Source organism: Canis aureus, chromosome 7 (genome assembly GCF_053574225.1).
Source record: "Canis aureus isolate CA01 chromosome 7, VMU_Caureus_v.1.0, whole genome shotgun sequence".
Taxonomy (NCBI): Eukaryota; Metazoa; Chordata; class Mammalia; order Carnivora; family Canidae; genus Canis; species Canis aureus.
In genome coordinates, this window is record NC_135617.1 from 37,229,664 (window position 1) to 37,251,258 (window position 21,595).

Genomic DNA, 21,595 nt, shown 5'->3' on the forward strand with positions numbered 1-21,595 from the left:
AGAGTCAGTATAAACTATCTCCAGCCCATCCCAGCTTATACTCCTCCTTTTCAAATAATTGAAATGGTATTATTATTTCAATTTTTAATTTCTACACATGAAAGTAAGAAAATCTGTAAGTAAAGCACTAGAAAGAAAGCAATACTCACAAGTAGTGATACAATGTGTAAGAATCAATGACCCCCAAAGAATGATATGATGTTTAGGAATCAATGGTAAGCCGATTAAGAACTTTAATAGGGACATCTGGGTGGCTTAGTGGTTGAGCATCTGCCTTTGGCTCAGGTCATGATCCCTGGGGTCCTGGGATCAAGTCCTGCATCAGGATCCTCCTGGGAGTCTGCTTCTCCCTCTGCCTATGTCTTTGTCTCTCTGTGTCTCATGAATAAATTAATAAAATATTAAAAAAAAGAACTTTAGTATTGACTCAGCTTTGCATACCTATCATCATGGCCATACAGAAACACCATAGAAGATAATCAGTTTCCTGTCTAGGACTGCTGGTTGCTAAGCATTTACCAGGACATTACTGAGAGTAAAAAAAATTCTGCCTATTAAGGATTATTAAGTTTTCTAAGATGAACGACAAATAGATTTTCTTTTTAAAAAATATTTTATTTTATTTTTTTAAAATTTTTATTTATTTATGATAGGCACACAGTGAGAGAGAGAGAGAGAGAGAGAGAGAGAGAGAGGCAGAGACACAGGCAGAGGGAGAAGCAGGCTCCATGCACCGGGAGCCCGACGTGGGAATCGATCCCGGGTCTCCAGGATCGCGCCCTGGGCCAAAGGCAGGCACCAAACCGCTGCGCCACCCAGGGATCCCTATTTTATTTTTTAAAGTAATCTCTACCCTTAACATGGGGCTCCAACCCCACAACCCTGAGATCAAGAGTCATGTGCTCTACTGACTGAGCCAGCCAGGTGTCCCTGGACAACAGATTTTCTTAACTGTCTTTGTTGTTGGTTGAAAATGAAAACATTGAAAAGGTCTGAGGTGAGATATGAAAATTCTAAATCAGGCAATACGTTTTATAAATATGGAGGGAATTTTTAACAACATATGTATTTCTGAAACCAGTAATTTATATAAAGGATGATGACAGTCATTTTGCCTTTGCCTTTGTCTGCTTGAGATTCTCTTCCTCTGCTCTTCCCCTACTCTCTCTCTCTTTGTAAAATAAATAAATAAATTTTAAAAAGAAGACTTAATAGCAAAAAAAAATAACAATTAAGGTGATAATAATGCCAAGTAATACTTTATAGAAATATCTTATGAAATGGGTATCATTGTCATCTGTGTTGTAGATAAGGAAACTGAGGCATAGAGAGGTTAAATAACTTGCCTGAGGTTAGATAGCTAGTAAATGTGGAATTGGGATTTTAACCAGTTTGGCTCCAGTGCTGAGCTGCTTTTTTTTTTTTTTTAAGATTTTATTTATTTATTCATGAGAGACACAGAGAGAGAGAGAGAGAGAGGCAGAGACACAGGCAGAGGGAGAAGCAGGCTCCATGCAGGTAGCCTGACATGGGACACGATCCCAGGTCTCCAGGATCAGGTCCTGGGCCGAAGTCAGTGCTAAACCTCTGCATCAACCGTGTTGCCCCCAGTGCTGAGCTTTTAATCACAATGTTGTCTTAATAAATTGTCTTAATATTAAAATCATATTTATGTTATTTATTTATTATTATTTATTTATTTACAACTATATTTATTTGAAAAAGAGAGAGCAGGAGCAAGGGGGTGGAAGAGCAGAGGGAGAGGGCAACATAGACTCCCCCGCTGAGCAGGGAACCTGACATGGAGGCTCCATCCCAGGACTCTGGGATCATGACCTGAGCAGGAAGGCAGATGCTTAACCGACTGGGCACCACCCAGGTGCCCCGGATCTTATATTTTAACACAAAATAACAACAACAAAAAAGATACTTTGATATAATACAAGCTCTTTTCACTTACACATGCCTGGCACATAGGTTCTCAATAAAGCTGCCAAGTGAATGGCCTGTTCTTACTGGTATATGTTGGAGGGTCCTTTGGAAGACCAAAGAAAGGCCGAGGAGTCAGGTTCTCACTGGCTTCTTTTTTTTCAAGAGCTTAAACTGCACCACTGGGATTAATGCAGCAACGAAGAGGAAAATCTCTTAAAGTTCATGTCTTCTGATGCTGCAGGGAACCCAGAGGCTAGCTAGGAGTGGGAGACATCCTACACAACGCTGACATGCCGCGCAGTGCCACTAGAGGGGGGAAAAGATTCATGACAAACCTAATAAGCTGGCACCTCCTGTTGAAACTGAAAGAAGTCTGCTCATAGAATTTTCTGAGCTCGGAGAAATAACTAAAGCGAAGTTAAACTCTGGGTAGACTATGTCTATATATACACACAAACACATGTGCACTTATAAGGAAATGTAGGTGCATTTGTTGTGCTGCCATGAGTTATAAAATCTTGCAAGAGTCTTGTTCCAGCCCTCTAAATCAGGGTAACGGCATGACATATGAATATGCAGAGATAAGAGCGATTAGGAGACCACGGCGGTGACTGCGGCCGCCACCGAACAGATGGTGGAGCGCGGCCGGCAGCCAGAGCGCGGGCAGGGCGGCCAGGCTCAGCCCACCGCGACCCGAGGCGGCAGCGTGACTGACTGCGGGACACCGGGGCTTCCCAAGCCCCGCCGCTCCCGGGAGCTGCGCTAATCGCCCAGGATGCCCGGGGCCCACCTCGTGTTCACTGACCCGGGGGTGCGGCCCCCGAGATTTTTTGAAACTCCTCTGGTCGTTCTAACGTACAGTCCGGGTTGAGAGCTTCTGAAATGGAGGTGGGAAGGGGAGGAGCAGAATGATCTCCGTGCTCCCTGCCGCCAGGCAAAGAAGTGATGGGGTGCGTTTTGCTAAGTCTTCTCTTGTCACACCTGTCATACCCATAAGGCAGAGTGTCAGTGCGCTTAGGTGGCAGGCCTCCAATGAGAACCTGAATGTGTCCTGACCTCCTTCCCTGAGCAAGGGGTGAGGTTTCATGCAAGAAGTAGTTAAGAAGTTCCATTTGCTTTTTTAAAGGACCCCCTTGGAAGGGAAAAGGGAGTGCAGGGTGCAGGGTGCAGGGTGATTCATTCTTTCAGTAAATATTCTTGAGTGCCTGCCATGCTGTGCTGGGTTCTGTGCTAGGCGCTGAGGAGCACTGACTCCGCTGAAAAGAAGCTGGCAGAGTTGAAGGAGCCTCTAGTGATTATTTGTCTCCAGTTTCTTCTTCTCTCCAGTCCTTGTGGAAGGCAGCACTCACCGGGGCCAGGAGCTCTGACAGGATCCAAGAGCGTCATTTGTCCGGAGCCAGGAGCCCTTTAGATGAGCTCAGTGTGGCTGCTTCCCTAAGCAATGCCACAGCGTGTCTGCCACGTGGGACTCAGGAGTTCACTGGTGGATTTTTTCATTCACCTATCAGGCATTTATTGACTGCCCACCACATGCCGGACTCTGTGCGGGATGCGGCGATACATCGATGAAGAATTAACCCTGTTGCTTGAGCACTTGCTGTCTGGTAGGGCAGACTGTGTGTGAGTGGAAGGGGTAGGAAGCTCAGGCTCGTGGGAGTGCAGAAGAGAAGGGTTTAACCCAGACTGGTGTAAGTGATAGGAAACAATTTCTTTCTCTCTTTCTTTTTTTTTTTTTTTTTTAGTATATGTGCTGCCGAAGCGAGCACAGGAAACAATTTCTGGAGAGGACAGTCTTTTACCCTCTGTGCCCCCACCTCTGGGGATTATATTACCAAATTTGTCCAGGCTGCACAAATGGTCCCTTATGCTCCCAGATCCTGTTTTGGTGTAATGTGTATTCTCCCTCTGACCCCTCTTCTTTGGCTACTTGGGTTGATTTACTCTACTGACATGCGTTCCATAACCACCCACCCCCTTTCCCAGGATGGATAATTCTACCCCTGACTTCTTTCTCTCTCCAAGAAACAGAGCATCTATCTGCCTTAAAAGCAAGGGTCCTAGGGCTCATTCTGGAAGGGGATCCAGGGCCTTCAGGTTACCAAAACTTCCCCAAGGTAGCCCTCTTTTGCCTTTCAGAGATTAGTCAGGGAACGATAATGATCACAGAGCAAACTTGTCAGATAGCTAGGACTGTGGAACTTGATATTTTTGGGTCACTATTAAAGGCATATGTGTTCTTTATTTGGATAATTTGTTAATGTTACTTCTCTGTTAATACATAAATATGATTCAATAATTCACATTTACATTTGTGTATACAGTATTTAGACTCTGAAAACCCTTCAAAACTAATTATAGAATTATATATCCAAGACTTGTTTACCTTTCTTTCATCTTAGATTGGGCTACTAGCCAGTGACAAAGGAGCCCCAGGAGTTTCTGGATGCACTTACCAACCTTCTGGCTTTCAGTTCTTGATGGAGACATGTAAATTAGCACCACTTGTACACAGTCTATCTGATGTCCTTACCCCAGAAGGGTCCCAATTGGCTGACTTATGGATCAGGACCAGTTTTGTGGCCACACTGTTGGCACACTGGGTGTAATAATGCTTGCTATTATTGTGCTTTATATTCAAGATTTGGTAGGCTCTCCTATACATTTTTTTTTTTTTTTAAGGGCATAAGAAGAGTAGAATGCAAGCAAGAACTTCTGGGTTCAGGCAGTCTGCAAATGGTTAACTCTCCTCTTAGGCTTTTGTGAGCACTGATCTGATAACTAAATTTGGGAATTTTGCTTTTCTAGGAGTATTAAAATTCTGCATAAACTTTAAAGTATGAAATGAAGAAGTAAATAAATAAAGTGCCCATACACATTGATTGCTCTTGAATATTTTTAGTCATAGCAATGAATAGGAGTTTCAGTTTAAATTATAACCAAATAAAAGGTTAGAAATTAGATGCTGCAAAGTGTGTCTTCAGTGAAAACACTAGTTTAATGCAGCCTTAGAGCAAAATGTGGCCACAAGCAATTATCTTCAAAACAGGAATAAACAAAAAGAATATTCCAGGGAATATATTAGCTGTTTTTAAAAATATGTGCTAAGTGATCCATAAAATGTTCTTCTTAGCAGCATCCTTTACTCTGTAACATGCCATAGACTTGGCTGTCAAGAATGTCTTAACGGTGACTTGCAAACAAAGACTCATCACCTCTGCTAAAATAGCAGAGATGCTATCAGCAAAATTAAGAACGGGTGATGATTAAACAGCTTGTAGATTTAACAAAAACCCACAACGGCAAACATGTGCCTCTGCTTCTCTATTTGTGGAGTATTCTTGTCTGAGTTATAGAGCGAGATTTAGGAAGGATTCAGCGTTGAAAATGCATTGTAGGGGACAGTTCAGGGAATGGTCCCGCATATGCCCTTCAGAATAGGCAGAAAACAAGAGTAAGAAAACTGGAAAATCTTGTCACCCCACCCAGGGTTATAGCAAGGCCTGATTTGCATACCTGCCTGAGAAACTCTGACAAGTCATCACTGTTCTTCTCTTTGCTGATCAGATGGGAACAATTTGAGAAGAGTTGATGAGTCTTTGCTAGTTGCAAAGAAATTTTTGACATTTTATCTATGTTCTTATTAGAGTGAAAGATGCTGGTAGATAATTTAGAAAAATGTTCTGTTTACCATCTGGCTTCGAATCCTTTTGCCTCTATTGAATTTTTCTCCAAAGTCACTGATGACCTTCTCTTTGCCAATTCCAAAGGACCTTCCCACACTTTATTTTCTTGACTTCTTAGCAGCACTGAACACAGTAGAGCTCTGGGGCTTGAAGCACTGTCTGCTGGCCCCTCCTCTGACACACTGCCCTGTTGCCGGGCAGTCTGGCTGCTGTGTTAGTCTTCACCAGAGCCTTCTTCCGTCTGCAGCTCCCTAAAGCTTTATGAGCCTTAAATTCTGTGGTGACCGTCTTCACTCCCACATTTTCCTTGGAGTGACACTTCCCCAAAGCATCTATGTCTGTGCCAATGACTACCAAGTTAGTCTCCATTCCAGATTTTTCTCCTGCGCTTCTGGTGCAGGGCCCCACCTGCCTGCTGGGCCCCTGCTGTGATCCTGCGAATCAACAGTTGCAACAATGCACACTCTTCCCACAAGCCAGACTCCGTGTGACCAACCCCCTTCCCATCCCTCCGGATGTACCATCCTGATTCCTTCTGTTCTCTTACTCTGTCTTCTCCAACCAGTAAATATCCAAATCCTATAATTTTCTCATGTCTGAAGAGCTCTGAAGTCTGTTCTTCGCGATTCTTTATCACGAATGGCTGGTCACCAGCAGATCCAGGTATTGTAACAACAGTGGTCCCTCTTTCAATTCGTTCCTTGCAGTTGGTCTTTGTTCTAAGTATTAGAATAAAGTACTGTCTTGACAGATTTATTTCTGTACTTAGCCTCCATGCGCCTTCCTGCTTGTTATAATGGCTCCTGCTCCTCCCTATGTTCTCCACCCCGTACCAGCACATATACTTTATAATGCCATCTTCAGATCTGGTTCTCAGCAACCGCAGTTCCCTCAGTCTAAACTCACACCCCTTATAATAACCTAGCTAGTACTTACAAAGCCACCAGATCTCTGCCTCAGATCCCCTTCTTCCAGAAAGCCTTCCTGGATGCCAGCCTCCCCATAAGTGACAACATTCTGTCTGTCCAAATATCTTGGACTTCTACTATTTTAGTGATCTGTTGCTCTGCATCATAACTGACTCTGTACTTTGCTGGTAGCCTTTCCAGACTCTTAGCAGGGATCCATCTTTCTTATTAATGTCCATCCTAGTGTCTAATGCAGAGTAGAAGCTCCACATTTGTTTGTTTGTTTTAGAGTGAATGAATTGATCCTTTGGGAGGAGCTAAAGAGTTTATAGTCAGGCCTCTGTGTAGGTGGGGGGGGGGTGGTGGTGTGGAGGAAGAGGAGAGGTAACTTCTCCCTTTCACAGTCCTTTTCTTGGGATGGTGCCTGGGAAGGCAGCAAGCTCACCTGGAGGAAGAAGAGGGGAGAAGTCTACCTGGGACATTGCCTCATGGTTGGGTAGAAAAATTGCTCTTCCAGCCCTGAGTGGCGTTACTCTGAGTGATTCCCCAGCACAGGTGGTGAGGACATAGCTTCAGGCGGTAATAGGAAGTGCTTCCTGGGGAAGGGGGTGCAGGCAGGCAAGACCACAGACGTTTGTAAGTTGGGAGCCCCCTTCAGAGGAGAGCAAGAAGCGCTCTTCTTCCATGACATACCATGGGAGGCAGTGGAGCTCAGAAAGGAGAGGGTCTGGCCTGAGCAGGCTGCATGCTGGGAAGGCAGGAAGGAGCCCAGACACCTGCAGGCTATACGAGCATTTATACAGTGCCCATCATGTGCCCAGCACTGTTCTACGTGCTCTGCAGATGTTAATTCAATTAATCCTCACCACCCTACAAGGTCAATACTACTGCCCTCCTCATTCCACTAATAAGGAAACAAGGCACAGAGAAGTGACATGGGTTGCCCAAGGTTGCACAGAGGCTATCATTTCTTGGATAACTTCTCTGAGCAGCTCCCAGGAGGGTGGGGGGCTGGGAGTAGAATTAGCTAATGGTTGGCTGCAGTTTATTATTATTATTTTTTTATAAAGATTTTATTTATTTATTATTTTTTTTGAGAGAGAGAGAGAGAGTGAGAGAGAGCGAAAGCGTACAAGCTGGAGGGGCAGAGAGAGAAGCAGGCTCCCTACCGAGCAGGGATTGCTGACACAGGGCTCAATCCCAGGGCCCCAAGACCATGACCAGAGCCAAAGGCAACTGCTTAACTGACTGAGCCATCCAGGCACCCCTGGCTGCAGTTTCAACTGAAGATTTCTTTGAGTTTTCATCCCAGACTTTATTTATTAATTTTATTTACTAGAAGGCTGGTTTGGTGTGGGAAATAAAAGGTTGTGAACATGTGAAACACAGCATACATGTGATTACTGCATAGATATATTAAGATAAATTAAGTATGTGATACAGTCAACAGTTTCTTGGTCATTTCTGTTCAGAATAATGAGTAATCTCCATTGGGTTGTTTGGTTATCTTTACAAGAACAACAGGTTGTATGATATTCTGATTCATTTCTTGACAACTGACAAAAATAGCTGTATAAAACAAGCTCACAAGAGAACAGTTGTTGAGGATCTCATTAAGAATGGCCTTGATCTTAGATAGAGTAATTCTATAAAAAAATGTGACTAAGAGGCAGGTAAGGTTTGCATTGCATCATTTTAAGACAGAGCTCATTCTTCAATTGCCTAATAAATTCTTCACATAGTACTTCTATGATGCCTTGATATGCATATCTAAGAATTTATCTAGTTAGTTCAGTATAGGAAAACAAATACAAACATTTCTTTTTATTTTTAAAGATGATTATTCTGAGAGCTAAAATAACAAAGACAAGAAATAATAAGTGTTGATGAGGATGTGAACAAAAAGGAACACTTGTGCACTCTTGGTGGAAATGTAAATTGGTGCAGCCACTGAGAAAGATAGTATGGATGTTTCTCAAAAAGTTTGAAATACCATACGATCTAGCAACTTTACTACTGGTTATTTATCCAAAGAAAATAAAAGAGTAATTTGAAGAGCTATATGAACCTCTATGTTTATTGCAGCGTTATTCATAATAGCCAAAATATGGAAGTAAACCATGTGTCCATCCATAGACAAATAGATAAAGAAGATGTGGTATATATGTTCCAATACACAATGGAATATTATGCAGCCATGAAAGGGATAATATCTTGCTATTTGTGACACATAAATGAACTTAGAAGGTACAGTGTTAAGTGAAATAAGTCAGACTGAGAAAGGCAAATACGATATGATTTCACTCATATATGGAATCTAAAAAATGGAACAAATGAATAAACAAACAAAAAGCAGAGTCACCTCTATAAATACAGAGCAAAATTGATGGTTGCTAGAGTTAAGTGGAGTGAGAGGCTGGGCTAAAAGAGTGAAGAGGAATGGGAGTATGGCTTCCAGTTATGGAATGAGTAAGTCATGTGAATAAATACAAAGTATGGAGAATATAGTCAATATACTGTAATAGTGTTATATGGTGTCAGATGGTAGCAACAGTTGGGGTGAGCACAGCATAATGTTCAGAGGAGTTGAATCACTATATCATGCACCTAAAAATAATGTAGCATTGTGTGTCAACTATACTCAAATAAAAAATTATTATAAAAATTATTATGTTGAAACTCTTATAAATATAGACTTGGATATAACTTTTAAAATTTATGTATTATTTATATTACTTATTATTTTGAATTAATAATTTTATGTTAATTTTTGTGAGAAATACTGTGCAAGATTCTCACTTATGTAGTATTTACACAGTGCCAAGTACAAGTTTGAAAGGTAACAGCCAACCTCTTTAGATATTCCCAAATATCCAGATGTTTGTTATTCTGAGGGAACATATCTGAAGTAATTGATGGGTTTATTTTTAATTTGAAAATTTTGATACTGTGCCTGAGAAAATATTTTTAAACAGTGACAGGAAAACTAGTATCTTGCCATGTGTTATTTGATTTGTGTACCCTCAAAGTTCATATAAGCCCTAGCCCCAGCACCTCAGATTGTAACTGTATTTGGAGGCAAGGGTTTAAAAGAAGTGATTAAGTTGAAATAAGACCATTAGGGTAGGGCTATTAGAAGATGCCATTCTTATAATGGTGTCAATATAAGAAGAGGAGATTTGGACACAGATATGTGAGAGCATAAAGGAAAGACTGTGTGAGGACACAGTGAGAAAGTGGCTATCTGCAAGCCAAAGAGAGAAGCCTGAGAAGAAATAACCCAATTGACACCTTGATCTTGGACTTCCAGGCTCCAGAACTGTGAGAAAGTAAATTTCTATTGTTTAAACCATATCGTCTGTGGTATTTTGTTGTGGTGGCCCTAGCAAATGAATACATCATGATACGATGAAATGTGAGTGTGTAGAATGTTCAAGAGTTTATCAATTTGCTTGTCAATCTGTTTGCTTCCCTGCTAATATCATGCTTCTATTTATTTATTTTTAAAAGATTTTATTTATTTATTTGGGGGAGAGAGAGTGAGAGAGAGCACGTGCACAGCAGCACAAGGAAGTGGAGGGGGAGAAGTCTACCTGGGACATTGCCTCATGGTTGGGTAGAAGAAGACTCCCTGCTCAGCAGGGAGTCAGAAGGCTCCTTCCCAAGACCCTAGGATCATGGCCTGAGCAGAAGGCAGATGCTTAACCGATGGAGCCACCGTGGACCTCCTCATCTTTCTATTTAGAAACTAATTTCTATGAGTGAATGAAAAGAAATTTAACGTTGTTTGTATTAAATAATTAACAAGATACAAAACTTTTGTTAAAAATAAGTACCATCTTCACTCCCAGAAATGAGTTTAAAACACATTTCCAGCAACTTTGTGTACTCCCACTAAATAATATTTTGAGAATGATCTGTGATAATCCTGGAGAAATTATACAAAACTAAGTATTCCTCTGACTTTTAAGACATATTTTGGAAATGTCTAAGAATAGCTGTTGTTCATTACTATAAAAAGTGATGTCAGTTATTAAAAAGAAAAAAAGGTCTCAAAGTGCTTTTGGGTAACATAATCCAGGCAAGTTCAGACAGTGGCCTTAGTCATCTCAGATAATTTTTACTCTCAAAAACAACTAGAAATTAGAAAATGGTAGATGCTTAATAAATATTAATAACCCAAATAAGAACATCAATTTTGCTCTCTGAGGATGCAGTGGTTTTGTTTTCCATGCTGTCATCTTTGCAGTGGAATGATTATTTTCTGTTAGACATCTTAATTTTTAATTTGGCTTTTAGGAGACTATTATTATTACTGTAAGAACTACTGGAGGACAAAAGGCATAGTCAACTATTCATATTAAGTGAGCAAACGACCAAAAAATAACAAGGAAAATGCCAAAACCAAGTTGCTGTTTTAGAGATGAATAATAGATGGTTCACGCTTGCAGTCGGTAACATATATATATATGTTATATATATATACACACACATATATATAAAATACCACTTTTGGTGAGCTGTTAGAAATGGGTATGTCTGGCAAGGGACATTCTTGCCACCTGCTATACAGCTTATTTATTTAACTGAACTCAAGAAAAGGACACTTTTGCATAAGATTTAGGGATTTATACAAGCAAACTCCTTTTCAGAACTGCCAATTGTATTGGTTGGTCTTCTAATCATGTATTTTTAGAAATTAAGTAGTATCAAGAGTCAAAGATTTCCAATTAAGTTATTAACTATTGAGTGTAGCTCTTGTGTTTTTAGAGAATTCACAAATTTAAGGGGAACTTAGAAGTGATGTTTAAAAAACCCACTAAGTAGAATAAAGATATGGGGGAGGAAAACATCCCCCTCCAGTGTCACAAAGGAGCAAGCAAAAAGCTTCAGAGATTCACAAAAAGAACATACATGTAAATAATAAAGCCCTTTAAAAGTAAGAACTGTGAAATAATTCTGAAAAGCAAGGGAATTCTGCAAAGGACTCTACAAAAGTCAGGCAAGTTTCAAGAGGATGGTATAAAAGTAAATCTTAAGCTTCCGCTAAAGTGCTTAGCTAGCAGCATAAACCTATTTCATTTTCTTTCTTGCGGCTCACAATTCTTTTTATAGGTTGCGAGGCAAAAGCAGAAAGCTTCAGAAAGTCTTGGGAAATGAACAAATTGGGTTAAGTATGACTTTTAGGAAACCTAATCTGTTCCCATTAGATAAGACTTTATGGTACTTGTTGCAAGTCGGACCAATCTGTGGATGAATTGCCCCAACTTTGCTTTAGGGTCTTTGTGGGATATAATGAATGAATATAAAGAATTTCAAGGTGACTTCTTGACCAGCAATGTCCAATAGAACTTTCTGCAATGATGCAAATGCACTATATCTTCTGTGCCCAGTACAGTTGACACTAGTGGCTATTGAGCATGTTAAATGTGGGTAGTGCCTTTGATGAACTGGATTTTAAGTTAAGTTTAATTTAAACTAATTCAAATTTAACTAGCCTCATGTGGCTGCTGGCCATAATATAATGCAGTTCTAGATCCTTTCTGTAACTGAAGGCTTCAAACATCATTTTACTACAAATCCTTGGGTTTTCTGGGCTTAAATATTACCTAAGGCTTCTAGGCTCCCCAGGGCTTGGTTGATCAAGCCAACTGTCTAAACTGGGATACTTTGAGAAAAACAGGTAGTATCAACAATGAACAATTATGATGAGACAAGAGGCATAATCTGGGATGGTCCAGGACACATAAGAAAGTATGGTCCTTCACTCATAGGGTTTGTTGCTCAAGGGTTCTATTGGGAAGTAACTGGGTTCCACTTCACTTCTTTTTTGGTTGTCATTACAGATAAGGTTTAAGTATCTTCTTGGGTACGCATTTTTACTAACCATGATTTTCTTTGCCTTAACAAACATTTATCAAAATCTTTATAATTAATTCCTGCTTTCCTGGTGATTCCCAAACATCAAGTAAAGCAATGTCTAATGATACAAAATGACCAACTAAAAATAGAAGTAAATAATCAGTCATGCTGATCTCAGAAATTAGACTAAGTATCTGGATAGCTAAGTTGGGTTGGATATTTTAAGTTTTCTTCCAGCTTTTTGGTAAGAGTAGAGACAGCCAAAAAGATCAGAGGTATTTCTTTGCAAATAAAGTCACTTGGAGTTCACTGACAGATTAAAATTCTCCCAAAGGGATTAAACTAGGCAGGCTGAGCTTGCAGCAGTTTATTTAGTCCAGATCCTAAATTTTGGAGGGAGTGGATCATGGAGATGCAAATGTAAGTTGCTTTGGGTACTCTTTTAGATTTTGCCATTGGAAGAGGAAACATATTAACATCAGCTTTTAAATTGAATATCTATTTAAAGAGTATTTAGAGCCCCAAATGCCCTCCTTGCCTCATCTCGGTGGATGGCTGCCAATTGTATTCTCATTCCAGCAGAAGTCTGGGGTTTTATTCTCTGGAGAGATCTCTAAACTGCAGAAGGCTGGGCGCATGACCTAACCCTAACCCCAACCCGAATCCTAACCCTACTCCCAAACTCTAACCCCTAACCCTTAACTATAAATAACCCTCTGGAGAGATCTCTGAAATGCAGGATACCAGACATACACCCTAAGCCTAATCCTAACCCTAACTCGAAATCTGAGAAAAAAAATAAGAGGTGGTATCTATCTATCTATCTATCTATCTATCTATCTATCTATCTACCTACAGTGGAATGTTACTCAGCATAAAAAGAATGAAATCTTGGCCATTTGCAACGACGTGGATGGAGCTAGAGAGTATTATGCTAAGTGAAATAAGTCAGTCAGGGGAAGACAAATACCAAATGATTTCACTCATAAATGGAACTTAAGAAACAAAACAAATGATCGTAGGAAAAATAGAGGCAAACCAAGAAACAGACTCTTAACTATAGAGAGAGAACACAATGATGGTTACTAGAGGAGAGGTGGGTAAGGGGATGGGTGGAATAGGTGATGGGGATTAAGGTGGGCACTTGTGATGAGCACCAGGTGTTGTATGGACATGCTGAATCACTATATTGTACACCTGAAACTAATATTACCCTGTATGATAACTAACTGGGATTTAAATAAAACAAAGGATCACCATTTAACATTACATTTCAGCCAGAAAGGAACAAGTCACTGCAGAGGACTTTAGGTTTCCCCTTTTTAGAACTGAACCTGTTTTGAAATAACCCAGTGGAATTTTTCTTTGATAAAAGAAACAGAACATGGAGCAGAGCATCAAATCATAAAAATAATTTAAAAAATCCAATTGCATCTATACATGAAATGTCTTGAAAGCCACAAATTCTCAGGACAAGCCAATTCTCATGGAATCTCGCTGGCATGGCCTGCCATTTCAAATCCTGCCTCCTTTTATAACACACTTTGGGCCAAACACAGTAGAGTTTTGTATTAAGAAAATATATTTCAGAATTTATTATTTATTTATTTATTATAGTCACACAGAGAGAGAGAGAGAGAGAGAGAGAAAGAAAGAGAGAGGCAGAGACACAGGCAGAGGGAGAAGCAGGCTCCATGCACCGGGAGCCCGATGTAGGACTCGATTCCGGGTCTCCAGGATCGTGCCCCGGGCAAAAGGCAGGCGCTAAACCGCTGCGCCACCAAGGGTTCCCTATTTCAGAATTTAATAGGCATGTGAATGAATAGAAGCAGAGAAACTAATTATTTCAGGAAGTTTACCTGTAAGAAAAATAACTTAGCAATATAGTAATTCAAATAATCAGAGGTAGGTCTCTGACTCATTTTGTCAAAGGTTTTCCACTAACCTGATAGCCCGAATGACAGTTTTAAGTGGTGGGGTGAGGTCTTCTACTGATACATCACACTGGCATCCCTTCTCATCATATACATCATCAGTGCCAAGCGCTGTGTCAGCTGCAAGAGAAAATTGCCAGTTATATAATACCACTACCAGCAACTTAACACATGTTTGCTGAATCAGTCTCACATTGGAATAGGGGGGATCTCAGAGACTAAGCTTATAAATCAAGAGATGTATAAGGTCAGCCAGTTGTTTTTCTCAATATTGTTCCTTCTCCTGTTTTCTACAACCTTATTAATTTTATGTGATTTGACACAAATACCTTTCTGAGCTGTTTTCCATGGGGAAGATGGAGCTGTTGACACACTGTCTTTCCAGTAGTGGTGATGGATTTGTGTTGATCCACCCATGCTCTTTTGCCCAGTTCTTTTGAAACTAACTGCCAGCATTTAAATAACAGCTGTTTTGAGTTAGGCAAACAGTCTTTGGATACTTAACTAACTGGCCTGTAAATATAGAGCTTGAAGCCCATGACATTGACCCCATTAGCCCCATGCCCCAAACAAGTGTGTAAGCAGCCATGTCCAAGAACACTGACTACTTATCAGTTACTGGGCACAGGCAGCTCAGAAGAGAGATTGCTTAAGATAATACAGCCAAAGCTGAGGAGATTTTCAGACTGGAAAATAAAATCAGTTTCTAATAAATGGAGCAAATTAATTTTCGGGTTGATTGCAAAGTTTAGAAAAGGGGGGAAGGGTTATAATAAATACCAAATTAATAAAGATTTATAAAATTCATAAAGAATAAACTCATGTCATTGCAGCTTTGTTTTTGGAAATAGGATATTGAAAACAAGTAAAAAATTCTGGAATGGGTGAGTGGGTTAAATAAATATTGGTATGTTTATATAACGGAATATTAGGAAGCTGTTAAAAATGACGTTGAAGGCCAATGACTGAGAAATGTCACAAATTATTATTTTTTAACAATCTATATATCTATCTGGGATTAATAATGATTTTATTCTTTTTCCTTGGCTATATTTTCTAAAATTACTACAATGAACATGTATTACCTTGGTAATCAAGTAAATAAAGTAATAAAAACACACTCATGAGAGACAAGTTACATAGCTTCCAAATCCTATTTAAGCCTCTTTAAAGTTGAGATACACTAAAGCACTAATACTGCTTTCTGCTGCCTTTGGTCTGTGCAGTGTTCATTTCCTAAGTCATGAAAAGAAGAGAATTTGCCATGAGTTGTCTGGGTTGGGTTCAAAATCCTGAAAGGCTATTAGAAGCCCATTCACTGAAGCAGTGCTTATATTTGGACTGCAGCTGGTGTATCATTGAGTGAAGCTATTTACTGTGTCATTGCTCAGTTTACTGAGCGGCCAGACTGGAAGGATTGGCATGAGGAGAGATGTAGATGGGTCCTCACAGCCCTGCTTTATGGTCCTTTTGGTCCTTCTTATCCTCAACCTAGTAAGAGGAAGAGACAGAGCTACCACCTCACAATAATGAAGATAACAGCAACTACTCTTTGAAATTCATGCCAGGCACTGAAGGGAAGCTTCTGCAAATGTTAGTCTTCTTACTTAGAGCCACTCTACAAGTTAGTGGTGATATTATACCTGGTTTTTTTTGAAGCCAAGATGGAGGCTCAGAGAAGGTTAGTATCTTACCTTAGGCCACAAAGTGGTCAGTGGAGCGAGTGAGTTGCAGAGCATGTTACTAAAATCCAGTTCCCCGAGGCTCTTTACATTGCATCCCCCAGTGTTAGGATGCATTCAAGGTTCCAGCGTGGGCTCAGCACTGGCATGCAATGTGTCAGGGAAGAGCAGGGGAAAGAGCTCCCTGCGTGTGCTGCCTTGTCAGTGCAGCCTATCCCAGCTTCTAACTTCTTTCCAGAGAAGCTTGCCAAAGTTTAAATGAGAGTACACATATTAACTCTATCTGACACTTGGTTTGACTCAGGGATGAGCTTGAGGGTAGCTGGCCCATTTCATTCGATTGACCACCTACACAACCCGGCCCTTTGAGTGCATAACAGGCTCAAAGTTAGATGACATTCTTCTAGGGACTGTTTGCAATTTCTTCCTCTGATTCAATTCTAACCTGCTCTCAGTTGGTATAGTAGGCTGCATAGTATGGCCCTCAAATTCACGTCCACTTGGAATATTAGAATATACTTTATTTGGAATAAGGGTCTTTACAGATATAATGAAGGTAAGATTCAAGATGAGATCACACTGGATTAGGGTGGGCCCTAAATCCAATGGAAGTGTCCTTATAAGAAAAGGAGAAGGTACAGGAACAAAGCGAAGATGGAAGCAGAGGCTGGACTGATGCATCTATAGGTCAAGAACACCAAGAATTTTGTGCAACCACCAGAAGCTAAGAGAGACATAGCATGGTTTCTTCCTCCAAGACTCCTGAAGGAACCAACCCTGATTTCAGTCACCCTGATTTCTTGAACTGTGAGAGAATAAATTTCTGTTGTTTCAAGATACCCAGTGTGTGGTCATTTGTTATGGCATCCCTAGGAAACTAACACAATGGGGAAATTTTTTCTTCATTGTTTCCAAACCTTCACTCAAGGACAGTAATGATGATGATAATAATAGTAGTAAGTGCTTTGAGGGAAATATAATTATGTGCCAAGAATGTTAATTGCTTCAAGCCCCCACAAGAGGTATGCATGATTATCCCCTATTTTACAGATTATGAAAGTAAGGCACAGAAAGTTAAGAAACTTGCTCAAGTACAAATGAAGAATAAGTGATAGAACCAGAATTTAAATCTAGGCAGTTGGGTTTTGGAGCTACACTGTTCAACGCTGCCTGACTTTGAGTCTCCCTTCTGTCTCCTTCCAGATTTGTCTTTCTTCTCTCTTATTGCCATTTGGATTCCCTTCTCTTGCATTACATTTGCATCCATGTGGCTGTGTGTAACTGGCTCTCATGGTCTCAGGTGAAGTGACCCCAAACACTGAGTGAGAATTGTATTCAGGGGAGCGTGCTTACCATGGCCATGTGCTAAGCCAGTGCATACGCTAAAGGAGACTTAGGAATACACCTACCCTGGGGTTGCAGGAAGGGTGTGTGTGGGGTGAGAGATGTAGAGGGCTCACATATAGGTTGGATGGTCACCAGGTGCCATTATGGAACCCTCTGCGATACCCAAATGTTAGCTCCTTAAAGGAAATATCAGGTAACACACTTACCTGAATTCCTGGTACAGGATTTACAGAAGCATTGTTTTAAAGATTTGTTTATTTTAGAGAGAGAGAGAGAAAGAGAGTGAGAGCATGGGGGAGGGGCAGAGGGAGAAGGAGAGAGAATCTGAAGCAGATTCCACACTGAGCACATGCCTGACATGGGGCTCGATCCTATGACCTTGAGATCATGACCTGAACCTAAATCAAAAGTCAGACACTTGACTATGTCATCCAGGTACCCCCTTTGCAAAAGTATTTTATGCTGCCTTTCAAAAAAGAGGCATGTGACTGCTTTCCCTCATCTGAACTCTAGTGAGAGGCACTTCTAATATAGTCCCATTTTTTATTTCAGAAAACTGGGGAACACTGGAGAGGCTACCAGGAAGGTGGATCCTGCAATGCCTGTACCTAAGACTTATCTACTTGAAAATACCATACAATCAACCATAACACAATTATGTGTGTCCAAAATAAGTAAACAACAAAAAATATAGGGTCCTTTCATTATGAGGTTAATGGAAAACTTTATCAGCAAGTGTGTGCTATCACATTAAGCACAGATGTAAAGATAATAGAACCATAATGTTCACTCTGACTGTAAATGAAACTGGGAACTTCCAAAATTATCTCCTTCCAGCCTGATGCTGCTCTACCTCGCTCCTGTTCTGTACCCCAATAAGAGCCCCAGCCTAGCCATTCTGTTTAGGAACAGGCTGGAAGAAGATAGGAGTCAGTCACCAACTGCATCATATCCAAATGTACCTTATTGTGGAATACTATTATACCATCAATAACTTGATTGTTCAAGACATAAATTCTTAGTCTTAAAAAATACTTTTTGTAGGTTTGGTCAGAACAAATGAATAGGAACTATATCTTTGCTAGCATATATTAATGCAAGGGCTTAGTTAGGAATTTTTTCTCCTTATTTCAAAGGCACAAAAATGGGGAAAATGCAATCTTTCTCCTTCATAACTATCTTGAGATGTCTATTTTCTTTCCCGGGAAGTTAATAGCACGTTACATGTCTTCCACATGATTCCTAGAGGCTTAAAACCCTTAATGAATTTTAAGGCACCTGGGTGGGGCTACATTTTCAGCCAACATTGGCTCTCTGCTCTCCAACCACACATCTACCCCTCTGCCCTTGCATTTTGGGAGATGTAGGTTATGGGTGTCTAAGGTCATGTGAGCATTGGTCTGCACAAAACCTAATAATGAAAAGCAAGATGCCAATAGAGTGAGATGCTCCCCAAAGTTCTGCTCTCTGTAAACAATCCTCCCAGGTGGTGAGCCTGCCCCAGTGCAAGATCTGTGCCTGGAGAAAAAAGAAGTTTAAAATACAACCCTTTATCACTCTCAACCCTCTCCTGTTTTCTTTTAATTAGCAGTGTTCAAAATTTGCTTTCAAATATTTTGTTCTCCTACGTTTTGGAAAATATATTTCACAGAGTTTGGAAAAGACTATATGAGCCTTAGATGATGAAGAGAAAAGAAGTAAAGAACATTCTGGAATCTTCTGCTATATCCAAAGACCGTTTTTCTGTTCCCACTATGAAATTCTGCCATTAAGATTCAGGTAGTTATGAGAAAAAAAGTGGTTTCTAGTTCTTTCTCTTGATTATCTCCTCTTATAGATTAAATTTCTTTTTCTATTTTTTGACGAAATGATTACAGTGGTTTTCTACTTTGCCTGCATGTTAGAATCAGCTTAGGAGTGTTAAAAAAAAAAAAAAGCCCTCAATACAAAGAAAGCCTTCAGGACCAATAACATGAGGAAACTGAGGGCTGGACCTTGGCCGAAAAATGATATTCCATTATTTCTCTCAGCCAGAGCTGAAGAGTGTGTTTGACTAATCTTCCATTGGTTTTGGACTAATTCTCCATGTTTCCCCTGACACCACTAGTATATTTTGCATGGGAACAATTTGAGACAATACAGGTTCTCCACAAGATTAAGAGGAAATGATTGCATCATAGAAAAACAAAAAAATTAAATTAAAAATAGCCCTTGACAAATTGGTAATATGGGAGCAATAATTCTTTTTTTTTTTAAAAGATTTTATTTATTTATTCATGAGAGACACACACACACACAGAGGCACAGAGACCCAGGCAGAGGGAGAAGCAGGCTCCGTGCAGGGAACCCCAATGTGGGACTCAATCCTGGGTCTCCAGGATCATGCCCTAGGCTAATGGCGGTGCTAAATCGCTGAGGCACCTGGGCTGCCCTGGGAGCAAGAGTTCATTTTACTGAGCTTTCAGAATCCCACTTCTTGCTTTGATTCTCAGTCATCTGAAAGCCCACTCTTTGAAAAAATATATTTTATTTATTTATTTGAGAGAGAGAATGCATGTGCTGAGGAAGGGGCAGAGGGAGAAGGGGAGTCAGAGAACTCAAGCAGACTCCCTGCTGAGCATCAAGCCCCACTTGGGGCTCAATCTCATGACCCTGAGATCATGACCTGAGCCGAATTCAAGAACCAGTTGCTGAACAGAGCCACCCAGGTGCCCTCAAAACTTCACTCTTTATAAACCTTGGCACCTTTTTTTTGAAAGGAGTCACTACTGTTTTTATGCATAAGAAGCTTACATGTTCATAGATTAAAATAAAATCAAATTGTCAAAACATAGCAGAAAACATTTGTTCTATCTGCAGAGGAATGATAATGCCCTGATGTTTGGGTCAGTAGAAAAAATTATAAAGGGGACAGCTGACAGTTTGATCATGAATACAGAGAACGTTAGTACCTGAAATAACTAAATTACAATGCAAAATAAAATGCTTGATTGGGAAGAAAATGGAAGGATATAACAAAGGCTTAATATTTATAATACATAAGGAGCTTATTTGAATTGATCACAATCCAAACTATAAATCGGAAGAGACCACTGGTATCAAAAATGACAAAAAACTATTTAATTTAACTAGAATAAAAAAATATAAAGTTATGTGAAAGTATGGACTTAAATCAATTTAATTAGCAAAATAATAATAGTTAATATTAACAAAATTGAGATAAATCTGGTATACTCTGACATTGCTAGTGACAATGTAAATTGGACAAAATTTTATAATCAGCAATCTTATAACTTTATATCAGAGAAATTTTCTTGGGAAAATAATTTAAAAAAGGAAATAAAGGCAGCTTAATGCAATAATGTTAACTGCATTATTGCCCATTGTAGAGAAATAGTTGTAGAAATTTCAATGTCTCAAAGTAGGAAACTATAAATTATGGTAAATTACAGTATTTGACCATAATGGTGTACTACACATCTATAAAAAAGATAATTATGAGTAGTATATAATAATAAGAAAGTATTTATTTTTAAATGTTCAGTAAGATTAAAATGTGAAATAAATATTCATGTTGATTATAACTATGTATGATAATATATAAAAAAGAAAACCAGCTAGAACAGAATATATAAAAATAAAATTAGCTGTACTGGGTTTGAAATTATAAATGATTTGTATTACTTTTGAAATTTCATAAGAAATTTAAAGATGTATTTCTTTCTTTCTATTTTTTTAAGATTTTATTTATTTATTCATGAGGGACACAGAGAGAGAGAGGCAGAGACAAAGGCAGAGGGAGAATGCGGGAAACCCTACGCGGGACTCAATCCAAGGACCCTGGGATCACACCCTGGGCTGAAGGCACATACTGAACCACTGAGCCACCCAGGATCCCTAAAGATGTTTTTCTATCACAAAAAAATTATATGCTTTTTGAAATAGAGTATTTAGAAAATATAAAAACAACGAGAGTGAAGGAAAAAAATCTTCCCAAGTTCCCGAACTTAAAGGAAACCACTATTACAATGTAATTCTTACAGTAAAAGTGTGAGGGCTAGAAGTTCACAATATATTTTTATTTTGGGAATTTAAATGAAGCATATTATGATTCTATTTCCATTATGCTATAGGGCACACACTTAAAATGGTCACTATTCATGGTGATGATAGCTAATTTATTACTTTATGTTATGAATTATAATTTATTTTCCAAGGGTTCCTTCCTTCTGTGGCTGGTTGTATTT

General features: G+C 39.6%; 1 protein-coding gene across 3 annotated transcripts in view; it reads right to left on the bottom strand.

Moving 5' to 3' along the window:
* KCNQ5 (potassium voltage-gated channel subfamily Q member 5) overlaps window positions 1-21,595 on the bottom strand; it is a 499,459-nt gene that overhangs the window by 12,452 nt on the left and 465,412 nt on the right. For all 3 annotated transcript variants that reach the window (XM_077903397.1, XM_077903400.1, XM_077903399.1), the window contains one exon: window positions 14,331-14,439. In XM_077903397.1, coding sequence (XP_077759523.1) covers window positions 14,331-14,439 — 109 coding nt within the window. The remainder of the gene's footprint in view (window positions 1-14,330; window positions 14,440-21,595) is intronic.